This window comes from Oryx dammah, unplaced genomic scaffold (assembly GCF_014754425.2).
Source record: "Oryx dammah isolate SB20612 unplaced genomic scaffold, SCBI_Odam_1.1 HiC_scaffold_9, whole genome shotgun sequence".
NCBI classification, from domain to species: Eukaryota; Metazoa; Chordata; class Mammalia; order Artiodactyla; family Bovidae; genus Oryx; species Oryx dammah.
In genome coordinates this window covers 10,526,149-10,540,590 of record NW_024070193.1, presented here as the reverse complement: position 1 = coordinate 10,540,590, position 14,442 = coordinate 10,526,149, and the positions used below count along the sequence as shown (strand labels likewise).

At 59.4% G+C, this 14,442-nt stretch overlaps 1 protein-coding gene across 2 annotated transcripts in view; it reads left to right on the top strand.

Moving 5' to 3' along the window:
• CACNA2D2 (calcium voltage-gated channel auxiliary subunit alpha2delta 2) overlaps positions 1 to 14,442 on the top strand; it is a 112,769-nt gene that overhangs the window by 93,551 nt on the left and 4,776 nt on the right. For both annotated transcript variants that reach the window (XM_040247070.1, XM_040247069.1), the window contains exons 6-25: positions 1,216 to 1,347; positions 1,541 to 1,598; positions 2,299 to 2,349; positions 2,465 to 2,564; positions 2,668 to 2,826; positions 3,063 to 3,170; positions 3,269 to 3,347; positions 3,909 to 3,958; positions 4,147 to 4,236; positions 4,431 to 4,502; positions 4,688 to 4,762; positions 5,991 to 6,065; positions 6,152 to 6,223; positions 6,319 to 6,390; positions 6,507 to 6,568; positions 7,405 to 7,481; positions 11,291 to 11,351; positions 13,716 to 13,813; positions 14,120 to 14,210; positions 14,312 to 14,374. In XM_040247070.1, the coding sequence (XP_040103004.1) occupies positions 1,216 to 1,347; positions 1,541 to 1,598; positions 2,299 to 2,349; positions 2,465 to 2,564; positions 2,668 to 2,826; positions 3,063 to 3,170; positions 3,269 to 3,347; positions 3,909 to 3,958; positions 4,147 to 4,236; positions 4,431 to 4,502; positions 4,688 to 4,762; positions 5,991 to 6,065; positions 6,152 to 6,223; positions 6,319 to 6,390; positions 6,507 to 6,568; positions 7,405 to 7,481; positions 11,291 to 11,351; positions 13,716 to 13,813; positions 14,120 to 14,210; positions 14,312 to 14,374 (1,645 nt within the window). The remainder of the gene's footprint in view (positions 1 to 1,215; positions 1,348 to 1,540; positions 1,599 to 2,298; positions 2,350 to 2,464; positions 2,565 to 2,667; positions 2,827 to 3,062; positions 3,171 to 3,268; positions 3,348 to 3,908; positions 3,959 to 4,146; positions 4,237 to 4,430; positions 4,503 to 4,687; positions 4,763 to 5,990; positions 6,066 to 6,151; positions 6,224 to 6,318; positions 6,391 to 6,506; positions 6,569 to 7,404; positions 7,482 to 11,290; positions 11,352 to 13,715; positions 13,814 to 14,119; positions 14,211 to 14,311; positions 14,375 to 14,442) is intronic.

Sequence of the window (14,442 nt, the reverse complement as noted above, 5' to 3'; positions counted from 1 at the left end):
CATGCATCTTCAGGGAGAGGGGATGGTGCAAGGGCTCCACCAGGGGAGAAAGGAGGTGGGAGAAGTTAGAGGAAGAAATAGCCCCTCGGAGAGCTGCTGGGGGACAGAGGCCTGACAGTAGCAGGGTGTCCCACATGCAGGGTCAGGTACGATGCACATGTGAGGACATGGGCTACTTGCCTACCCTGGGCAGATTTAGGGCTGTCCTGAGTTGAGGGGAGTGGGGCATACTGTAAGCCATCCTGAGTCTCTGCCTAGGTTGAGCGATCTACAGATGGAGTCCATCCGTCTGAGAGAAGCCTTACTCTGTGAGTGCGTATGGGGGGAGGGTCTGGCCACCCCCACACACCAGTCACATGTGCAGCCACAGCGGCTGGAGGAGACGGAGGGTGGGGTAGCTTGTTGGGGGAGGTGGAAGCAGGACTCATGGGGCAGAGTGCTATGCAGGCATGAGCGTGTGTGTCCCTGTGCCTGTGGCCACAGTCAGGCTGCTGGGCAGGTGGGTTTAGGGGTGAGGAGGTGACATGTGTCGCTGGAAACACAGAGGTGAGATGTAGGTATACCTGGTGTATAGCTGCATGCAGTGTGCAAGTGCAGGCTGTGTGTGTGTGTGTGTGTGTGTGTGTGTGTGTGTGTGTGTGTAAGTGCACGTGCCAGTGCTGGAGCAGGATCAGGGCACAGCCCCTGCCCCTCCAAGAGCCCCCGCCCCCACCCCTTCCTGCTCCTGGCCCTAGTTGATTAATCATGGAGCTGAGTGGCTTCCAGCTTATCAGGTACCTTAATAGCTGAATAATTCCAGCCCCATCATCGGGCCCTTAATTGCTTTCTTGTGGCTGCAGCCCGGAGTACATGCTGAGTGGGTGAGCTCCCAAGGGGCCAACGGCAAGCTCCCAGCAGCAGGCTGGACAGGCGTTCGGGCTCAGAGCTCCCTGCCGCCTGGGTGGCCCCTCGGCAGGGGCCCCAGGCCCCAGGTGTCCTGCCTGGTCATGTGGGGCCCTGGCTGACGGCAGACTGAGCTGTTTCTTCAGAGGGGAGGAGGACCAGGATGTCTTCGTGGAGGAGATGGTGCGGCCCCAGCTGAGCCCTGGGGAGTGAGGGAGACCCGAGGAGGCAGAGAACTGTCTGAGTGGGAGGCACATGAGTGGGTGTCGTCATGAGGTTCAGCAGGGGAACCGCCGAAGTGCTTCCCACCCCAGCCCCCTGCTTCCCCCTCAGCCACCGTCATCCTCAATGAGCTCAACTGGACGGAGGCCCTGGAGAATGTGTTCATGGAGAACCGCAGGCAGGACCCCACGCTCCTGTGGCAGGTCTTTGGCAGCGCCACGGGAGTCACTCGCTACTATCCAGGTGGGCGCCAGCCCATCTCCCCAGTCCACTCAGCAACCCACCCCCCTCCACCTCCCTGTCCCCTCATCCTGGGTGCGTGGGAGGAGATGGTCACCTTGTCCATTGTGGGGTGGCCTGGCCCACTGCTGCAAGGCCTGCTCCTGGGCCAGGCACTTCCCTGCCAGCACCCCCGTCATCTCCTTTTCTCCCGCAGCTACGCCATGGCGAGCCCCCAAGAAAATCGACCTGTATGATGTCCGAAGGAGACCCTGGTAAGCGAGCAGGGAGGGGTTGCACAGGGACACCCCCTCAGCTCGCCTGCCCGCTCCCCTCCCTCCCAGTATCCAGGCCTCCAAGCAGGGTGCAGCCAGCTCTATCCAATTTTCATTTCACACATCGTTGCCACTGGAAAATGGATCCCATCACCCAGGCAGGCCTCCCAGCTGCCTCTGCCCTCATCCACTGCCCGGCTCTCCACCCTCTCGGGACTGAGGGATTGGGCCCATGGGGGTTCCCAAGGGGGATGTGTCCTCTCCAGGGTTGGCTGGCCTCTGCCATACCCCATCGGAGCCCTAGACACCCTTACCCCCTCCCTGCCTCTCCTGCCATACTCCATGGCCTCGTCCCCTGCCACTTGTTCGACCCCCTTCGCAGCTACGACTCTCTGCCCTTGGCTTCTCAACCAGGGCCAGGGGAAATGACAAGCCACTGAAGCCATGGAACACGCCTCCTGTCCACTCTCTGGATCACGCGCTCACCTCTCCTTGGGGTTGTTCATGTGTTGGGGGCCAGGTCACTCATGCCATGGGCAAAGACTGTTTCATTAAATGTGGCATCCATAGTGCCAGGAACTCTGTCTGGCCCAGGCCATGGACACACCATAGAAACATGTTGAATCAGTATGGGGGTGAAGGAAGACCACCTCTCAAGGTCCCAGTAAGGCTGGCCCTAACTGAGGCTTCTCCTGGGCAGGTATATCCAGGGGGCCTCGTCGCCCAAGGACATGGTCATCATCGTGGATGTGTGAGTGAGCGCCACTGGCCAGTGGGGCGGGGCCAGGGCTGGGGAGTGAAATCTGCTGCTGGGGGACATCGTGGGGGAGCACTACCAGGCGCCTCTGTGACCCCCCCCCCGACAGGAGTGGCAGTGTGAGTGGCTTAACCCTGAAGCTGATGAAGACATCAGTCTGTGAGATGCTCGACACGCTCTCCGATGACGACTATGTCAACGTGGCCTCAGTGAGTGCTGGGGGCCAGAACAGGTCCCTCCCTCCTGGCCCATGCAACCTCTTCCTTCCCTGGGCCAGCCTGAGGCCACTCACCACCGTCTTGGTCCCTGCAGTTCAACGAAAAGGCGCAGCCTGTGTCATGCTTCACACACCTCGTGCAGGCCAACGTACGCAACAAGAAGGTGTTCAAGGAAGCTGTGCAGGGCATGGTGGCCAAGGGCACCACGGGATACAAGGCCGGCTTTGAGTACGCCTTCGACCAGCTGCAGAACGTGAGCCCCCTGGGTGGCCGAGCGGGTGGCCAGGGACGGGCAGTGGCCTAAGCTTGGTGACACCAGGGGAATCAAGACAGATGGCCTTGTTAGCATCCAGAAGGCAGGTCGGGCAGACAGCACCGTCTGCTGTGGGCAGGGGAGGTGCAGAGGGCAGGCCTACCCTGGGGAAAGAGACCCCCCCCTGGACTGGGGAGGGTCCAGAGCTGACCGCCCCCACGTCTCCTCCTGCCCAGTCCAACATCACTCGTGCCAACTGCAATAAGATGATCATGATGTTCACGGACGGCGGCGAGGACCGCGTGCAGGACGTCTTTGAGAAGTACAACTGGCCCAACCGGACGGTGAGGCTCAGCCCAGGCGGGAGCTGCCCTGATCTGGCCCGGTCCAAGGGAGGGGCTGTCCACTGGTGGCCACGGCAGTAACCTCAAGCCCCAAACAGGTGCGCGTGTTCACTTTCTCCGTGGGGCAGCACAACTATGACGTCACACCGCTGCAGTGGATGGCCTGCACCAACAAAGGTACCTCATCCGGCGCCCCTGCCACAGGCCCTGCCTGCTGTGTCCCGCCATCCATTGGGTTGGTTGTCCACCTGTCCTTCCATATGTTCAGCTTTCCCCCTCCTTGTTCATCCACTGCTTGTCTTTCCATATGTGTGACTGTCTGTCTGTCTCTGTGGCTACCTTGTCCATCTGACTCCGCATCTGACTGTCCACTGTCCACGTGTCCCCTGCTTGTCTGCTCCCCGGTCTGTTTGCTGAGCAGTCCCATCTCTCCACACATTTGGGCCTCACCCGATGGTCCGCTGGTGGACTCTGAATGTCACCACCATCCTAGAACGAGGGCCTTCAGGCCTCAGGCTCCTCCTTTCATCCCAGTTTTGCTTCCTTACACCCCCGTTCTCACAGCCCCTCCCATGTTGTCGCAGGGTAATGGCAGGGGGGGCACTAAAGGGACGTGAGTTCAGGGGAAATGACACCAAAAAAAGGGAACCTGAGAGATAGGTCAGGGCTGCGGACACACCCCCAGGGTACCGGGACCCTGTGCCATGCTCCCAAGCACTGTCTCCCCTGCCCTCGCAGGTTACTATTTTGAGATCCCTTCCATCGGTGCCATCCGCATCAACACGCAGGTAAGACTGGGGTGAGCCAGCCCTCCTCGCAGCTCCTTTTCTTTGCTTGGCTGGGACGTTGGAAAGATGGGCTGCTGTGTGATGTGAGCGCCCCCTGGTGGCTGATTGACACATGGGGAGTCAGAACCGGGAGGATTCAGTGGGAGGGGCAGACTCATGACCCCACCCCCGCCTCGCTCCCTCCCCAGGAATATCTTGACGTATTGGGCAGGCCCATGGTGCTGGCGGGCAAGGAGGCCAAGCAGGTGCAATGGACTAATGTGTACGAGGATGCACTGGTAAGGCCTCAGGGCAAGGACGGGTCGGGGGATGTGGCCACAGGGTCAAGTCCCTGAGGGCCCCCTGATGGTGGTAAACCAAACAAATGAGAAAGCGAGGTGGCCTGTCCCTGCAGCGCCCCCTGCTCTGAACACTCAGGGTAAGGGCATGGCTGCCCACAGGAGTCTGACCCATACTCTTCCTCTCCTTTCAGGGGCTGGGGATGGTGGTGACAGGGACCCTCCCGGTTTTCAACCTGACACAAGACGGCCCTGGGGAAAAGAAGGTGAGGCCTGGGGAGGGTTGGGCAGGCCCATAGCAGGTCTGAGATGGAGGAAGGACAGGAGGCTGCAGACTGGACTGGGGTGGCCACTTGTGAGAGCAGCTTGAGGTCATGGATGTGCGCAGTTGGGCAAGGTGACCCCTTCCCATGGAACTGAGCCCACTGCAGACCCCTGCCTCTGCTTCCAGAACCAGCTGATCCTGGGCGTGATGGGCATCGATGTGGCTCTGAATGACATCAAGAGGCTGACTCCCAACTACACAGTGAGTGTAGCTCCCCTCTCCATCTCCCTGCTCTCCCTCTCTTGTGGACGTAAGCCAGGCTCAGCAGCGGCCGACGCGGACTCCCACAGCTCCGTGGAGTCCTCTGAGTTCAGGCAGTCAGGGAAGGCTTCCAGAGGAGATGACCTTGGGCCTGGAGCTGGAATGGGCAAACTTTCCGTAAAGGGCCATACTATGAGTATTTTAGGCCCTGCCAACCGAAATACTCATACTCAATTCTGCTGCTGTATTGAGAAAACAACTGGAGACAAAACATAAATAAATGGGCATGGCTATGTTCCAATATAGTTTTGTTTGTGGATCCTGGAATTTGAATTTCAGATCATTTTTACATGTCATGAAATACAAATTCCTCATTTTCAGTCATTTAAAAATGTAAAAACCATTCTTGGCTCACAGCACTACCGTAACAGGCAGCGGGCCAGATGTGGTCCCTGGGCCCTAGTTTGCCGACCCCTAGTCTGTCACCTAGGCAGGAGTGTCCCAGATAGAAAGGAGGGGAAGGCAAGCCTTGGAGGCAGAGGGAAATCTCTGGACAAAGGCTTGAAGGTGAAAATCAGAATCACAGCCAGGGAAGGGGCTAGATCACGGTGGCTGGCCCAGGGCCTATGGCAAAGGGAGTCTGGGATTTGGTTGTGAAAGGGTTGGGAGATGCATGTCAGCATGTTGAAAGGTGAGCGCATGAAGGCTCCGGGTCGCTGGCCTCCATGTGCAGTGAGAAAACTGCCTCAGAGAGGTAAGGTGTGAGTCTAGAACCCTGCTTTTCTTTCCCTTCCACCGGGAAGGGACGCCTCAGGGAGTTCAAAGGAACACTTGTTCCCCTGTGTCCCACCAAGATGGGGAACAGGAAGAGACTTTAGTGGGGAGGGGCGAGGAGGGGAGGGGGGCACAAGGGAGTGCTTTGTGGGGCCAGTGGTGGTGGCGAGGTCCCACTGGTCATGAGAGCCAGGGGGAGGAGCTGAGGAGGCCAGATGGCATTCAGGTCCAACAGAGCTGGCCAGTGTGGGCAAGGGCTGCTGCGTGAGGGGCACCAGCCTGCTGGGCTTGGCTTGACAGGCAGGCTTGGGGCCGCATGGCATGTGGGGGCCCTGGCCAAGGCAGGCAGACGGCAACCCCCCAGCAGCATGGAAGGCAGGATGAGGAAGAGCCTGGAGACCGGGAAATCCCTACCCAGCCCTCCAGGCCCTAAGCTCCCTATCTACACCCCCAGCTTGGAGCCAACGGCTATGTATTTGCCATTGACCTGAATGGCTACGTATTGCTTCACCCCAACCTCAAGCCCCAGGTGAGCCAGGTGGGGTGGCCTGCAGGGTAGCGGGGGGTGAACCCTGTGAGAGCGGGACTCCTGACTTCCTACCCGGCCTCCCCTAGACCACCAACTTCCGGGAGCCTGTGACCCTGGACTTCCTGGATGCAGAGCTGGAGGATGAGAACAAGGAGGAGGTAAGGAGAAGGGAAGGAGGGATGGAGGGGGAAGGAGGGGCACCCAGAGCGGGGAAGGGTCGGGGCTCCACCCTTCACGTCTCACACACTTCCAGATCCGCAGGAGCATGATCGACGGCAACAAGGGCCACAAGCAGATCAGAACCCTGGTCAAGTCCTTGGATGAGGTGAGGTGGCGGAAGGGGGATAGCAGGTCGGGGTTTGGGGGGAACTCATCCTCCAACCCCCCCCCACTTCACCCCTGCCTGCTGCCCCAAGTACCTGACTGAGCGTTTTCTCCCAGAGGTACATAGACGAGGTGACGCGGAACTACACCTGGGTGCCCATAAGGAGTACCAACTACAGGTGAGCTGGCCGGCTGGACAGGCGGGGAGGGGCCGGGGGCCCCAGAGCCTGAGCCCTGCTGGGGCTCGCTTCCCCACCCCCATGTGTCCATTCTCGCCAATCCTACCGGGGCTCTCAGCAGCCAAGACTGCTCACTTCTCACCCCCTGGGTGCTCAGTCCCCAAGGGTCTCTCGCTGGCCCTTCATGAACCAGCAGTGTCTCCTGGGAGTGCAGGGCAGAGACAGGCCAGAACATCTGACACCTCCCCGCTACCCCACCGCCCTCTGCACCCCTCCCTCCCGCCTTCCTGGATGTCTGCATCAGGATGTCATCCCTCCGCGGCCATCACAGCCCCAGAGCCGGTGGGCCAGGCCCAGTCAGTACCCGCTGGCTGTGTTCCGCGTGCCTCACCGTCCCCTCCTTCACACTCCAGTGCCAGCCCACGACTCCCTCACTGTGTCAGTAGCGGCCCTGCTTTTAGCTGGCTCTCACATGGCCGGCATCTCTGGGGACTCTGGACCCAGCCCTCATGGGGGTGGCAGCATCTCCACCCCGACAGCCTAGCTCACTGGCCGTGTTCTGCCCCTTGTGAGCGTGCTAGCGGCCAGGTGCTGTGATGGGGGGAGGCTGCTGGGGTGAGGGGCGGGAGGGGAAACTTGCCTTGGGACTGGGAGTTCGGAGGCCTCCAGGAGAGTCTTGGACTTGGCCGGTCCAGGCCCCTAGACCATGAATGTGGCACAGCAAACCAGGGTGAGGCGTGCCTGGTGGTCTCCAAGGCCACGGGGAGGAGGGTGCGTGCGCTGTGGCCTCCCCTTCCCAGCCATGACCTCCGCTCCCCACCTCCCCTCCTCCCCAGCCTCGGGCTCGTGCTCCCGCCCTACAGTACCTTCTACCTCCAAGCCAACCTCAGCGACCAGATCCTACAGGTCAAGTGTAAGTGGCCCTGCCCCTGCCTGCGCCCTGCACCCTCGCCTCTGCCCCTGCACCCTGGCCGGCCCCAGGCAGCACAGCCAGCCGCTTGTGGCCGGGTGGCCCCTCCTGCCCACTCTGCCCACACCCTGCCGAGGCGCCCGCAGGCTGGGGGCACCGGCCATCGGAAAGTCTGTGGAACTCTGCATGCTCGCCTTTTCTCCAATTTGATTCCAGACCATTCTCTCATGGTTTCCGTTGAGGTTTTTGTTTTTGCTTTCTCCTCCTCCTCTGTGTCTTCCCTCCTGAGCTTGCCTCCCCAACACGCCCCTGGGGGCTGAGTTCTTGGAAGACACACCCTCCTCTCATCTCTCTCGCCCCAGCTCCCCCGCGCAGCTCTCTCCCCCAGTGGTACCACCCCCCGGGTCTCCCCCGACTCTGCCCCCCAATTCATCCTCCCTTATCTTCCTCTCACCTCCTCTCCCACTTCTTCCTCCATCGCCTTCCTGCCTCCTTTCCACTCCACCTTTGCCTCTCCCTCTCTCCTCCTGTTCCTCCATTCCCCTCCCTGAACCCCCACCCTCTCTCTCTCCCTCTGCTCAGTCCCTCCATTTCTGTCCCCCACATTCCCTTCCCCGACTCCTCCCTTCAGCCTCTCCCACGCTCTCCTCCCCCTTCCTCTCCTTTGCTCCTTCCTCCCTCCTTCACCCCCACCGTCCCTGCCTCCTGCCTCGTGCACCCTTCCTTCCTCCCCGCTCCTCTGCCTGTGGCTCATCCCTGCATGTCCTGCTCACCCTGGGCCTCCCCCAGAGGCCTCCGGGAGCCTGTGGCCCCGCCTGCCCACCGCCCGAGGTCACTGGGAGGGAGGCTGGGGCTCCGGCCCCACCGGGAGCCCCCCGCCCCCCCACCCCACACCTGCCTGGCCGACTGGGGCTCATCTCCTTTGAGTTTTCTCTCTCTCTCTTTCTCTCTCATGTCGTTTTTTTGCAAGAAGTTTCCTTTCGGTATGATGATGAGACACAATATTTTCATTCAAACAGCCATTGAATAAAATATTGTTTGTGCCCCTCCCCTTCCCCTCCCCCTTTTCGTTTGTTTTTGTGTTTGTGTTGTTTTTGTTTTCCTCGCTTTCTCTCTTGGTGGACTGTCCCAGTGCCAATCAGCAAACTGAAGGGCAAGTATATTCAGAACCAGTGCACCCTCCTCTCCCCACCCCACACCCTGTCCTCACGGTCCTGCTTGCCCCCCTCCCTGCCCAGGACCAGCCAAACCCCTGCTCTCCAAGGTTCCCTGCCAGCATCCCCTGGGGTCCTCTAGTTCTTGCCTTTCCTTTGATCCCTAAACCTCTGTGAGAGCCAGCAGCCCTTTCCCCTGGGCCCTGCCTGCAGGGTGGTCTCCAGCGTGTTCTAAGAGCTCAGACCCTCTCGGTATCCTCCTGGTTCCCTCTTGGCAGGCCTCTGCTCCCCTCCTCCGTCTTCTCCGTCCCTCCAAGACAACTCAACAGTGGGGAGAGGGCCCCATGCCTGTCTGCCGCCTCCCACCCAGCAGGGCGGGGGCCTGAGATGTAGGAGGTAGAGCAGTCCTCAGGGGGCTTATGTGGGACTTCCTCAGGGACAGACTTTCTCCTCTGACCTCTCCAGTTTGTCTCCAGAAGCCCTCCCAGGGGGAGACAAAACGCTTCGAAAGCCCCACACCCTGACCCTGGGGCAGAGGCTCAGGCTAGGGCAACAGCCAGGCCACCAGGAGACAAAGGCAGACTGGCGCTGGCCGAGGTGCTGAAGCCCCTGTGCCTGAAGACTTTGCTGAGGCCTACGGCCCAGCCCTGCCCTGGGGTGTTGGCTCCTCCTGGGGAGAGAGGTCAGGTGTGGGGAAGGTGTTCCCCTGGAAAATACAGGCTGACTTGGAGGGCTGGCAACAGAAGAGACCCCCAAGGGCCAGCAGAGGAGCTTAGAGGGAATCAGGTTGGGGGTAAAGAAAAAGCTTCTGGCATTCAGAGGTACTTAAGCCAGGGAGTTCAGGGAAAAGGTAGGCAGAGAATTCACAGGCCCCAGCAAAAAACAAGAGTACTGAGAGAGGTCAGCACACAAGGGCCCCTGCCTCTGGCGCATGGACAGGCCCTCACACCTATGCATGGGGCATGGAGAGTCATGGAGAGATGTCCTGTCCCCAGTCCCCAAGGGGAAGTAAGGCCTCCCCAAGAAGCCCTACTGGCCCTGTCCAGCCTACTCCAGCAAAGGGGATCCTGCTGCCCCCACTGGTCTGGGTGGAGGTGGAGGACGTGCCCTGCTCCCACTCGCTTGAGTTGTCTTTTCTGCCCTCCCACACCCCTGCCAGGGACCCCAGCAATGCAGGGCCCTGATAACGATGACAACCATAGCATAGTCTCCCTTCCTGCTCCTGCACCTCTTTTTCTTTCTCCTCCTCCTCTCCCCATTCCCACCCTTCCCTGTCGGCTTGTGTCCAAACCCTGCCTCACAGTCCTATCAGAAAGCAACAGTCCAACCAGTGACTGCCCTGTGCCTTCAGACACCCCAAGTCCAGAATCTTGCAGTGCATTGTGGGAGTATTCTGGATCAGGGAAGATCCCGCTTCTACAAAAGTAAAGCCCTGGGGTAATGGAGAGATCAGAATCTGGATGAAAGGAAGTGAAGGTGCATGGCCCAGCGTGTCAGAGCAGAGAGCCACCTCCCAGACATGGACCAGCAAGGTGGCCAGTCCCGCTGGGCAGGGAGAAACCCCAGAGGAACCCTAGTAGCCACATCCCCAGATTCACTCACAGACCCACACAGGGACCCTTGCATACATATACATGTGCTTACACACTCGTGCAAATACACATACTCACATACCTGCTCTCACATGCACATGCACGCTCATACACAAGTGCTGACTTTCATACATGTAGAGGCCCAATGAGTGGGTCCCTCAAAAGCATCCCATGTGTTCTCTGGAGCCCTCAGCTCCTCCCTTGCTGCACTGAGCCCAGACAAATCCTCAGAAGGAGAGGCCAGACCCAGCCCTTCTTCCCTACCTGTGCTCAGGCCCCCAGCCCAAGAAGGCAAGTGTTCAGGTTCAAGAAGCGTTTTTGTGCCCTCCCAGCTCGCAGACGTCCTCCCACAATATGGAAACATTCCAGGATCTCCCTTCACCCAACCTCCTAACCCAGGGAAGACCGCTGGACCCCCCACAATGCACTGCAGCCCACCCCCAGCTGCCCACACCGTCTCTGGTTGGACTGTCTGTGCCCGTGAGAGACCCCCTCAGTTTGGCCATGTTGATGCCTGACAGAACAAAAGTGAGACCTACCAAAATGCAAACAGCTACAGCAAAGAGAGAGAAAAATCCGCAGCCAAAAGCCAATTCCCCTTCCTCAAAGTCTCTTTGGAGGCGAAGGAAGCTCAGCATGTGTTTTTTTTTCCATTATGGATGTGATCAGAGCGAGACTGGCGCCTCCCCCAGACCATGCATATATATAGCAGTGTGTGTATATATATGTGTGTGTGTGTGTCCGTGTATATGTGCTATACAGCCGTATGGAAGCATATACAGCCACGCCAAGGGACTCACTGCCGACAGAGGACCAGGCCTGGGCAACATATTGGCTATAACTGCCCTCCTCCTGCGATGCTGTAGTCTCCACAGGCCCTCCACCCTTCCCCGCCCGCCCCTTCTCTCTGGCTCGAACTTGAACATGGAAGTGGCGGGTTTCCTCTTTGCTGGTGTCTCCCTCCCTCCAGCCGCCCTCTTCCCTTTCCCTCCAGCCCCGTCAGCTCTGAACCCCTGGCCTCCCACCCCCCCCCCCCCCCCCGGATAACCCCCCGGTTCTGTTGCAGATTTTGAGTTCCTGCTCCCCAGCAGCTTTGAGTCTGAAGGACATGTTTTCATTGCTCCCAGGTAGCTTGCGTGTGGCCTTGCTGAGGTGTCTCCACCCCCCCAACCCGACCTCCCCGGCCCCGCCTCCTGCACTGCTGCCTGGAGCTGTGTGTGTTTGTGTCCTGCGCAGTGTCCCCCGCCATGCATAGCCCCGTATGTGCGGCCGTGTGCATACCCGGGTCATGTCGCCGCACCAGGCAGCGCTGGCCAGCTGCCCACAGCTTCGGCTCCCACCAGGCCGCGGGCGGGAGGGCTCTGGACTCTCCGCTGACCTTCCCTGCCCTGCCGCAGGCCACCAAGAAAGAGCCATTTCCTCCCCGAGCCGGCTGTCCGCAGCACGCCCCTCACCGGGTGGCTGCTGCTCTGGTTTGTGGTGCTCTCCCCCACAACCCCACCCCGCACCCGTCCTTGTCCTGTGTCAGTCAGTGCTTGTGTGGGTGTGGGGACCGAGCCAGCCAGAGCCCCTGACGACAGCATCCCGTCTAGGTGTGGTAGCTCACTGAGGACCGGGGGCGGGGGGTGGGGAGGGGCTGGGGTGCAGACAGGGCAGAGGGGACAGGGCTGTGAAGAGCTGCTCTGGCAAGTAAAGGATCAGGGCCCAGCACAGGCCTGGACCTGGAACCATCCCTGGCGTGCACCCTCGTGTGCACACCCTCTGCCTGCTGGCCCACATCTGAGCAGACCACTGGGCCCCTGGATGGTGAAGCCCTCCCCTGGGGCCTGGGCTTTGCATGAGGGCAGGTGGGTACAACTGACAGAGACCCATGAGCACTCCTGGGCACCACACGGGGGCTCTGGACACTCCTAACCTCCTTGTGTGTGCACGTGTGTGCATGCACCCACCAAGGTCGCTGTGACTCTGTAGATGTGTGTTTGTATTCGTGAGTCCTTGTGTACATTTGTAAGAGTCCGAGTGTAAAGGCGGGGTGGCTGTGTGCACTGGTGCCAGTGGGAATGTGCAGAGGCCTGTGTGTAGCCCACGAGACCCTGAGGGAGCTCGGAGCGCAGGGACCATGTTTGTCTTTGCCATCTCTGTATCTTTGGCACAGGAGAGCTCAATAAATACGTGTTGGGTGAGTGTAAATGTATACTGGGGGCGGGGATGGCAGGTGACTTGTATCCCAAGTACAGCTGTGTGGGTGTCACTCTGAGTGTATCAATCAGTTGTGTCCTCCACATACATAAGTGCAGGCTGTGTGCTGCACAAAGGCCCTGGGAGTAAGTGGGGACTGGGACCCAGCCCCAGGTGCCGGCACAAAGCTGTGCGCCCTTGCACAGCCACAGGAAGCAGAGCATTTTAAAAATTCCCACAGGACTTACTGGACCACTGGTGGTCCAGTGGTTAAGAATCTGCCTGTCAGTGCAGGAGACATGGGTTCAATCCCTGGTCCCGGAGGATTTCACATGCCACGGAGCAACTAAACCCATGCACCACAGCTACTGGGCCTGTGCTCTAGAGCCCGGGAGCCGCAACTCCTGAGCTCGTGTGCCCTAGAGCCCTTGCTCTGCAACAAGAGAAACCACTGCAATGAGAAGCCCATGCACCGCAACTTGATAAATGCCCACGCAGCGACAAAGACCCAGCAGAGCCAAAAAAAGCTCCCACAAAGTTGCTGCCATGCAGGCCAGAAGGGAGGTTCCTGGTGGCAGGGGTGTGGGTGAGGAATTAGGAATGATAGCTCCATCTACCAGGGTAGAAGGACTGCTCGCCGAGACTTCCTGGGGAGCAGAACCCCAAGCAGATCTCCCCACTCCCCACAACCCCCATGTTCTTTGGACTCAAAGTCTGAACCCAGTAGGGCCTTGAGAAAGTGAGAGGTTTGGCCTGTCCACCTCTGGGGGAAGAGCAGTCTGGGCAGAGGGAATAGCCAATCCAAGGACCCATGAGTTCCCGCCAACTTCCTGAACCCCTCTGTAGTACTATGAAAACAAACTAAGGCTCAGGGAGCCTGAGCAAGTTGCCCAAAGGTACAGAGCCAAAGAAGCAGCAGGACGAAGTCTTAGACTGACGAAACCGTTGCTGGAATTCCACCCCTGTGGTCATCATGGGGCATTTCCTGGGGCCTCCCAGGTGTACTGTGTGGGTCCAGCTACACAGGAGAGGGGGAGTCTCTGCAGGGCCATGCCAGAAAGGAGAACCTGCTTGGGTACAGGGCGCAGACCCTCCTTCTCTGCTTCTTCCACCCAAGAGGGTCAGCTCCTCCCCATTCAGACCTGGTAACCTGCCAGGCATATATAGTTGCTGCAGCCTGTGAGAATATACATGCCCCTCCCCGAGGCCTGGGCTTCTCAGAGAAGAGCCAGGCAGGCCTATTGGGAAGCCTCAACCCTGTTGCCCTCTACAGCCCCCCCAAGCCCACTCTTCTTGCCCCTCCCCACCCCCAGAGAGTATTGCAAGGACCTGAATGCCTCAGACAACAACACCGAGTTCCTGAAAAACTTCATTGAGCTCATGGAGAAAGTGACTCCAGACTCCAAACAGTGTGAGTGCTTGGTGGGGTGGCTGGGTCTGGGCAGCACCCAGGCAGCAAAAGGGGGCAGCCCAGAGGAACCCAGACACTGGGCAGGTGTGAAAACATGCAGACCCAAGCTGAGGGCAGGTCCTGGGAAGGCTTGGAGCTTTGGGGGTAGTGGGAAGAGTGGGCAGGGATCCACAAGAAGATACTCCCTCCCTATTGGCTGATTCATGTTGATATTTGGCAGAAAACAACAAAATTCTGTACAGCAATTATCCTTCAATTTAAAAAAAAAAAAAAAGATACTTCCTCCACCCAATCCTCCTGTTCCAGGCAACAATTTCCTCCTGCACAACCTGATCCTGGACACAGGCATCACACAGCAGCTGGTGGAGCGCGTGTGGCGGGACCAGGATCTCAACACGTAGGCACCACCCAGCCTGTGGGGGCAGGAGGCTGGGATGGGCCCAGGAGCCCTGCCCTGCAGAAGGCAGGGCTGTGACCTCAACTCCCTGCTGCCCCCAGGTACAGCCTTCTGGCCGTGTTTGCCGCCACCGACGGTGGCATCACTCGAGTGTTCCCCAACAAGTAAGTGACCTGCCCCACTACCTGACATCCTGTCCCTGCCTGGGACCCTGCCTCTCTGGCTCCTTGCC